The 9,146-nt window shown below is 53.5% G+C and overlaps 1 protein-coding gene across 1 annotated transcript; it reads right to left on the reverse strand.

Moving 5' to 3' along the window:
• Window positions 1-1,451: 1,451 nt before the first annotated feature.
• On the reverse strand, window positions 1,452-8,821 carry IRF1 (interferon regulatory factor 1). The gene is made up of 10 exons (XM_043587347.1): window positions 8,527-8,821; window positions 7,363-7,454; window positions 5,950-6,049; window positions 4,947-5,123; window positions 4,784-4,833; window positions 4,544-4,676; window positions 4,236-4,358; window positions 3,764-3,813; window positions 2,746-2,881; window positions 1,452-2,432 (listed from the first exon to the last, which is right to left on the reverse strand). Exons 2-10 carry the CDS (start codon window positions 7,447-7,449, stop codon window positions 2,320-2,322), a joined length of 969 nt encoding a protein of 322 aa, XP_043443282.1. The 5' UTR covers window positions 7,450-7,454; window positions 8,527-8,821; the 3' UTR covers window positions 1,452-2,319.
• Window positions 8,822-9,146: the final 325 nt, after the last annotated feature.

Here is a 9,146-nt window from a genome sequence, read left to right on the forward strand (position 1 = left end):
CATCCACAAGCCAAAGGCCCACCAAGTAGGAGGCCACATGCTACTCACAGGGCATGTCCAAGATCGGGCAACAATACTTCCTGAGCTTTGCAGAACATGTTAGACTGATCTTGGCCTATTTTCTAGTTTTTTCATCATTTTCTCACTCAGCTTTCCTCCTCTACAAAGGGCCTGTCACACTCCTTCCAGAGGGCTGGTCCCAGGGAGGGGATCTAAATCCAAGCAATTTCTGGGACTAAGAGTATGGAGAAGTGTCCACAGGGCTTGGTTTCCCTGAGCAACGCCCTTACTGCCATGGCCTCACTCCCTAGATGTTGATAGTGGTACCAGCTAGTTTCCCTTGGCCAGCCTTACTGCTAGGTACTGCTTATCCCCCAGGGCAGGGACTGGTTGGAGGGGGTGTGGTGATGAGAAAAGCCCAAATCCAGACCTTTCACCTTCAGACATTCCTTTGACTTGGGCCTTATTTGAAGGAGGCATTGCCATATGGCAGTAGTTCTCAACCCATGGTTTTCGGAAACATTGTTCTGATCACCTTATAGAGATTTTGTGTGCATAAGCTCAGCCAGAACCTTGAAGAGACATGGAGGAAGGAAAAGTGTTCCATGTAGTCATCCAAGCTCTTCCTAACACATTTGTGCATCGACCTGTTTTACAATACACTGAACAGCTGGTATTCAGCACTGATAGTTACTGTTGGCCATCAAAATAGTAAAATACTCTTGAATTGGCAGGTAAGTGGCCCCAAGTCCATCCCTAGTGTCCTCCAGCCACTCCAACCTCTCCCTCTCAGATCTGCCCCCAATCCAGTATCTGTCTGTATTGTCCAATAAAGTAGCCACTAACCACATGTGGCTACTTACATTTTAACTAATTCAAAATTCAGTTCCTTCATCACACTGGCCACATTGCTCAACTGGCACATGTGACTTTGCCACTGCCTACTATATCGGACAGTACAGGGAGAGAACATTTTCATCACTGCAGAAACTAGACAGGTAGTGCCCAGTACAACAGGCCTTGGTATCCTGTTCTGGGCTGGGGTCTGTTGTGACCGTCCATGACTGTTCTATACCTACCAATTGTTAACTTTCTGAAGTAGCATCTGAGTACACTTGCATTTGAGTTTACCAGGACATATACTATATGGCACATTACTCAGAACTCAAAACCTAACACTCCCCAGGCCTTTGAGCCCCAGTTCAACTCACTGCCCAGCAATAAAGCCAAGGGCAAGTGAATGTATTTATATGAGCATGTCCCTTTGCCATGACTGTCCCCTCTTCCTGTCATCTTCTTTGTGAACATAACTGAAAGGATTTTGCATTGGTGTATGTCACTGCTCACCCCTAAGTCAAGTTCAGGCAGGATGCCAAGAATGAGTCCATCACAATATCTCTACAAAAAGTAAAATGATTTGTAATTTATATCCAAATAAAAGGCCACACCTCTTATAAACAATGAACTTTTTATAAAAAGACAAATGTACATATTTACATACATGTACATATGTGGTCACACATGACTTAGTGATTACAAGGCGTTTCCAATTTTAAAAATCACACCAAGATACTCACACTTCCCTCCCAGGGCCTGCTGAGGGCTGCTGGGGCCCGCCTGAGGGGGCAGGTGGGCACAGGGCAAGGCACTATATAAATAAACAAAGGCTGAGAGCTTGGGGGAAACGTTAGTGTACACCTCTGATCAGAAACGTGGCAAGGTCCACAAGAAAAAGTGCCAAGTTTTGTCCCAAGCCCCTCAGCCTGAGCAGGGTGGAGCTCCTCTGAGGCTGAGGGAGCACTGTCCTGCAGGGCCCCATTTTCCTTCACATTTCACTGGCTTTGGAACAGTCCCCAGGGCTCAGCTGGGAAGGGAGGGGGTTCTTTGGGAATAGGATTCACTTAGTGCAATTGTCTCTTAGTGCAGAGCCAGCCCTGGGATTGGTGCTGTGCTTTTCTGAGGTCGTTGGTCTGTTCCCTCGGGCCACCTCAGTGACAGCAGAACCTTCTCCAGGCAGCTGGGCTTAGGGGGAAAAGCTAGAGGCTGACTCCTAGCTGAGACCTCCACCTGACACATCAATCTCAGAACCCCATCTTCCCAGGAGACAGGGCCAGCTTTATCCCACAAGATGAGCCCAGATCCCGGCCTGCCAGACCCCAAGAGGCCACTGTCCCAAGGAGGGAGGCCCCATCCCTGCTCAGCAAGGGGGTCATACTTTGCCATGTCAAGGAGCCCATAGGAGTCCTGTTTCTTTGCATCACAGCTACCATGATGACAGGTCCTGCTTGCTTAGGGGAGTAAGAGGGGACCGGGGCCCAGCTACGGTGCACAAGGAATGGCCTGGATGGAGGGCAGCCTGACTGGGGGCAACAGGCTGTCCAGCCAGCTGTTGTCCATGTTCTTCAGATCTGAAGCTATCAGCCCGATAAACCCTAGAAGATGTGAAGAAGGTTGTATGAGGATGGAGGGTGAGTGCAGTGTTCTCCTCCCACCCCCCAGCCCTATCCCCATAGGCCCAGACACAGCAGCCTCTACCGTCCACCCACAGCAACAGGCCCCCCCCCCCATCTTTAAGCAAACTGCGTGCATGGGAGCAACAGCCAACTCACAAGCTGTCTGTACCAAGAAGAGTTTAAGAAAGGTGCTCTGCCTCTGCTGCTCCCCAGCCCAGCCCTCCAGCCCTCTCCCACCCCCTGCATGGTTCTCCCTTCTCTGAGAAATCTAGTGGATCCAGAGACTTCTTACCCCCAGGGCGGTCAACTTCTGGCTCCTCCTTGCAGCTGAAATCTCCATAGAAAGACGGGGGCTGGGCCCCGGGTTCATTGAGCAGGTACCCCTTCCCATCCACATTTGTTGGCTGCCATCCCGTCTGCTCCAAGAGCTGGGGACAAAGGAGCAAAATGCCATTGGCTTACTTCCAGGGCAGACTCATTCTGTGGCCCTGCCTTCAGAGAGCTGAAGCTTCCCTGCCAGGATCATACCCTTGGCCATTTTCACATTCTCAGATGGATGCAGATGTGGAATGAAGACAGGACAGGGACCTGGGAGGTGAGGGTCTGCCCTGGACTCACACTCCCACATCTACCCTCTGGCACAGAATCTCTAAGACTTTCCCTCTCAACTGGGTAAGGACATACCAACTGAGAATGTGGCTTAAAGCAATGATTAGCATAGTGATTCAAGAAAAAGAGGTCTAGAAAAGCTAGAGATAGAGCTATGGCTATGTCTCAGGTCGTCTATGCTGATGAAACAAAGCCTGGGTACACTACTGCAAAACTTTTTATATTCACTTTTAAAATTGAAGCAGGGGGGAAAAAAACCTGCTTAAATAATGTGCTTTAAAAAAAAAAGAAAAAGGAAAAACCCCATCAAATTACAGATCCCAAAGGGTGATTATTAAAACCTGATGTGCATTTCCCTAACTAACAGGGCAGCAGGCCTGGGGCATGCTGGGGCGGAAGACACAGGCCAGGGACCCAGTGCTAATGACAGCTGACTCAGAGCTGTTTGAGGCTCTAAAGCCTGCTCCAGTACAACCTGTCAGAAATCAGGCCTCCCTCCCATCCTCACTTCCACAGTGTCTTTCCCACAAGCCCAGGAGGGCAGTGGTCCCCAGCCACATGGATGTGGCACCTGTAGGACTATGGAGGCAACCAGGTCACAGTAGCAGCTGCCTACCCTCCGATTTGTGATCTCTAAGTGGTTTTCTCTCTCCTCAGAAGCAGCCACTTCAAAAGAGTGCCCAGGGTGGAATGGGCCTTACCTTCATGATGTCCTCAGTTAATTTCCCTTCCTCGTCCTCATCTGTTGTGGCTGTGGATGGGGAAGAGCAGAGAGGTTGGCTGGCAGTCAGCCAGGCTTTCCCCAGCAATTCCAGCACTGCCAGATCCCCCTGCCCCTTCACATGTCCCCACACACTGACCTCCCAGCAGACATCTGCCTGCCATGGAGATTCCAGAACAGGTCATTGTCCTAGTGACTCAGCCTCCCAAACCCTGAAGCCACACCTCTTCCCACCCCCTTGCTTCCTTCCTCACCCTCAGAGACTGGGCTGCAGAAGAGCCAGGAAAACTAGCAATGTTAGACCAAAATGCAGCCCCCGGCCCCCATTCCCTCTTTTCTCTAGCACAGCACAGGCAACTCAATGCCAGGTGGAGTTCTGAGCATCTTCCTGCCCTCAGGACATCCTTCCCAGGACCCAAACAGTCAGGCAAGCAGGCCCCAGAAGCACAAACCTTCAGAGGTGGAGGGCATAGGTGACACCTGGAAGTTGTACAGGTCACTGGTGCTGTCTGGCACAATATCCACTGGGATGTGCCATTCAGGGAGAGTGCTACTAACGGTACACGGTGACAGGGCTGAAGGACAGCAGAAACCACATGTTAGAACTGTGTGCTCTCTTGGTTTGCAAGATACCCAGCACCCCCAACCCTGCAGCCCGCTCCAATAGGCCACTACCCACAAGCACAATGCATCCTACAGCCAAAAGAAGGAGCCATCCCAATGACCTGTTTGGTCCCCTGCCAGACTGGGCCCACCTCACCTGGAGTAAGGGCCCGTTCAACCTCTAAGTCCTGCCCAATGTAGCCCTGAGCTGTGTAGCTGCTGTGGTCATCAGGCAGGGTCGAGCTGCTGAGTCCATCGGAGAAGGTATCAGGACTGGAGTCACCACATGACTGCAACAGGAGAAAGCAGCTTAGGCCCAAGCTTGCTATGGCACTTCTTCCATTGTCCACTCTGAATCCCTGGTGACCAAAGACTAGCAGCTTAGGCCCACACTCACCTTCCTCTTGGCCTTTGCCTTAGCATCTCGGCTGGACTTGGACTTTCTCTCTGTGAGGCAGATAGGCTGTCAGTCTTGGTATAGGCATACCAGCCCCAGTTGCCCCTCTTCCTCCCTCCCACCCTCCCTGAGAGCTTTCTGATGACCCAAAGCCCTCGGATACCTTTCCTCTGGTTCTTGGTGAGGGGTGGGAGCATCCGGTACACCCGCACAGCTGAGCTGCCTTTGTTCCTGCTCTGGTCCTTCACTTCCTCAATGTCTGGCAGGGAGTTCATGGCACAGCGAAAGTTAGCCTTCCATGTCTTGGGATCCGGCTCCTTTTCCCCTGCTTTGTATCGGCCTAGTGGGCACAAGAGTGAAGAGGACTGTCAGGGCCATGCGTGGGGATCCTCAGCCGACCCCTGGCCTGGAAGGAGGAAGGAGACAGTACCCCTAAGCTCTCATGCTGCCAGAGATCCAAACTGGCCAAATAGCAGCAGGTGTTCCTGGGTGACCCTCTGCAGGCCCTGGGGGCTCTCAAATGCCCAGGCTTGGCTTAAACACATCCCACAGGTCCTTCCTGAAGGACCCAGCCAGAAGCACTAGAGGGCCCATATGTCCAAAAGTGCTATATTGGTCCTAGACCAGGCCCAGTCTCCCTGCTTGGTCTGTCAGCAGCCAGAGAGTAGGGACTAGGGTTTATGTGATATTTCTAAACACAGGAGTGGGCAAAAAGTAGGCATCAAAGAACAGTTACTGATAAGTGTGCTGATGTGCTGACTGATATGAGATGGACCAAGAACCCCAACACTCAAGGATAAAAGGAGGCTGCCAACCAGATGGGCCTTTGGCCAGGACCTTGGTAAACATCAAGAAAATGGAAGGCCTGGGTCTCTTTCATTATCCAGGTTCACAACTGCTTTTGCCAAGGAGAACTTTAATCCAGCCACAAACTCTGTGAAACCACAGTTTCTAAGATACTGACTTCACAAGTTCCTTTAAGAACTTGCTGAAACGATGAACTTTTCCACCAAAAGTACAAGTCAGCCCCGTGCTCACTCCCAAATTCTGTACACCATCTCAGGGAATTCAGACACCCCAATGAAGGGCCTCTGTGTTAACAGAAGTGACTCCCCTTGTCTCCTCCCTGCCCCAGCCCCCCCAGGCCTGGAGACCAGGGCACACACCTGTGTGAATGGCCCAGCTTCGGAACAGACAGGCATCTTTGTTGATGTCCCAGCCATGCTTGGCAGCATGCTTCCATGGAATCTGGAAGATCATCTCCTCCTGAATGGCACACATAGACACAAATATACAAGGCTGTGTCAGCTCAGCGGCCATAGGCTTTTAGCATGAGTCTGCCCGGCACCACCCCCCACAACCCCACCAACCCTGGTCTGGGAAAAGGCTGACTTCCCCTTTTCACCCTGACATCTGGTTTAGGTTGACCCATCCTGAGAATGGCTTAAACAGAGTACTCTACCACTCTAGATCTCTCAGAAGGGGCTCTGGGTTCTGAAGAACTGTGGCAACATCAGATCAGCAGAGATCTCCCTCTGCCTGTTACAGATGTGCTGGGACCCATATAGAGCACCTTAGGATGCTCTCTGGTGCTTTTCAGCACCAATATGGAGGTGAGAACTCCATCCGTTAGATAGGGGCTGCTTGGGACACCTGGGACCACTGGCTCCTGCCCAGCAGATCCTGGCCATATACCTAAGGGAGCCCTGGGCCAGACTTGGATGCTAACTATGTGTGTGACCCTGGCACTGTCCCTGTACCTCTTGGTCTCTCACTGGTTTCTCTTCTGTGAAATGAGCAATCACAATGACAAATATAAGGACTAAGTCTCACTGTTATCATTACTGGTGGTTAACAGTATACATTTTTGAGTCAGACTTCTCGGATTCAAATCTTAGCTTTATCACTTTTTTGTACGATCTCATTATCTATCTCTCAGTGCCTCAGTTTCCTCATCTGAAAATGGAGATATTAATAGTATCTACTTCACAGGGCTACTGTGAGGATTAAAGGACACAATGTAAGTCACATTGTTAGCATGGTGTCACACTCGCTTATAGGGAGTGTGCAATAAGCATGAGCCATCATTATTTTTATTATTACTATTAAGTCTGCAGAGTCTGTGTTACTCTTTGTGCACAAGCATGAGGTTTTTTGGGCCTGGGCAAATGGTGCAAGGTTAATTCTTGGGTCCCTTGCTGAAACAGCCGTCTTGTTGCCAGCAGTGCCCACTTCTCTGTCTCCTGTCTCTCTGACTGGAACCCTGCAGAATGCTGGGTGTTTATACGGGTCTCAGAAGAGACCAGATGGCTCTGCAGATGCTGAGAGTCCTCGTGCTGGAAACCATCATTGCCCTCACGTGGGTGTCTGTCGTGTCCATATCAAAGAAGGGAGGAAGGCACAAGTCGGGCAAGTGGGACCCAAGACTGGCCCTTGTATACTCCCTCCATGCAGGACCGACTGGGAAGCACATATGCCTCCTCCCCATCACTTCCCTTTTTGAGCTGCATCTGAAGCTTTGGTCCCCCAAAGAACATGTGTTAAGATAGTAGCAGAAAAACCCAAAAAGTTACACTCACTTTATTAATCCAGATCAGCCCTGGGATTTGGTTGGAATTAATCTGCATCTCTAGCCAGGGTCTCATGCGCATCCGAGTGATGGGCATGTTGGCTGTAAAGAGAAAACAGAGAGTCCTGTTTGGAGTCTGTTGAGCAGCCCCGAGGCACTACCCTGCCCAATCTCCCCACCCCCAGGTCAGTCAGTTACTTTCCCCAGCCTTGAGCCAAGCACCAGGCACCACAATCACGGGGGAGGGGGCTTTCACTGGAATAAAACTGCCCTCCAAATATTTTCAGCGTCTTGGGCAAAAACACTTCAGCCCCTTCCCCCACATTCCTCTAAACACTTGGGAGAAGACAGGCATGCAAGTGATGGTTTCAGGATTTATGTGAAGGAAAAACAGATATAATACAAAGATATCTTAATACCAAGACTTTCCTCCTCAAATTCAAATCCTTGTGGAAGGGAGAGGCTTCTTTTGGTTGACGCCAAGAAATTTCCCTACTAGAGTTGCTGCCACTAGCTGTGCACCTTCCCTAATGGCAAGCAGTCACCCAGCATTCTACCCCCACCCCCCATCCCATCTATTCTACGCGCTCTCAGACAGCCACAGTGCAGAGGCCGGGAAGGCTCTGCCCCTCCTGCCTGGCTCCCCGCCTCCGCGAAGAAGCCGAAGGAACACCTGTGGCGCCTCTTCCCGTAGCCCCAGCAGGTCTGCCAGCCAACCAGGGCAGCAAGCCCCAACCCCCCAACACCTGCACGTACAGCCTAAAATCTGACGCCCGGGTGCGGAGCTGGGACCGCCAAAAGCCCGCGTGGGGAGCACAGGGCGCCCACGCGCGGACGTACACTCCAGTCCCCAGCAGCGCTCGTGGATGCGCGCGACAAACCTACCGAGCCACCCAGAGGCCCCGGCGGCTCCGCGCACACAGATCTGCGACAGCGGCCGGGCGCCGGCAACCTCGGCTCGTGGGCGGTCCACGCCGCGGCCCGCCCTCCCCGCGCTGCCGCTCGCCGCTCCTCCAGCGCCCTCACGAGCCCGCGCGGGGGCCAGGCAACGCTGCGCGCCCGCGACTCTCCCGGCTGGGGTTGCCGGCCCCCACTTCCTGGAGCCCCGCGCGTCTTTGTTCGACGCCACCGGTTCCCCCCCCCCCCCCCCCCCCGGCAGCGAAGGCGGGCTCACCTCTGCAACGGGCGCGATCCAGCAGCGGCGCCCGAAGGTCCCGGCGCGGCTGGGGCAGCTGTGCCGGCGCGGGGAGCGCAATTCCGGAGGGGAGCGGCGGGAAGGCAGAGGATGCCCGGGTCGAGGGGCCGTTGGGCTCGGCTGGCTTTGGCTTGGCACTGCTCCCACTGGCCTCTGCTCGGTCGGGCTTGGACGCACGTCCTGCCTCGACGAAGGAGTGGCGCGCTCTGCCGGGGCAGCGGCGCCGGCGAGAAATCTAAACACTTAGCGGGATTCCCCCAACCCAAGCCCAGCCCCGCCTCCTAAAGAGCCGCGAGGGCGCCTATTGGCCAGCGCCGCCCCATCATTTCGGGGAAATCAGGCTGTTGTAGAGCTAGCGGCGAAGGGGAAGTACAGGGCGGCTGCTCCTCCCCACCCCCTCCGGCCCGGCGCCGCCGCCCTGGGGCGACCGCGGGCCCGCCCTGTCCGCTCCCACTCCCCCCCCCCCCCCCCCCCACACACACACCGGTTCGCCCGGGAGAAAGCTGTCCAGGAAAGCCGAACGCCCTCGGCCCGCAGTTGCTCCCCTCACTCCGCATTCTTCCAGACTGTTGGCTCCTGTGGCCATCTCCTCACCCTCC

This window comes from Prionailurus bengalensis, chromosome A1 (genome assembly GCF_016509475.1).
Source record: "Prionailurus bengalensis isolate Pbe53 chromosome A1, Fcat_Pben_1.1_paternal_pri, whole genome shotgun sequence".
Taxonomy (NCBI): Eukaryota; Metazoa; Chordata; class Mammalia; order Carnivora; family Felidae; genus Prionailurus; species Prionailurus bengalensis.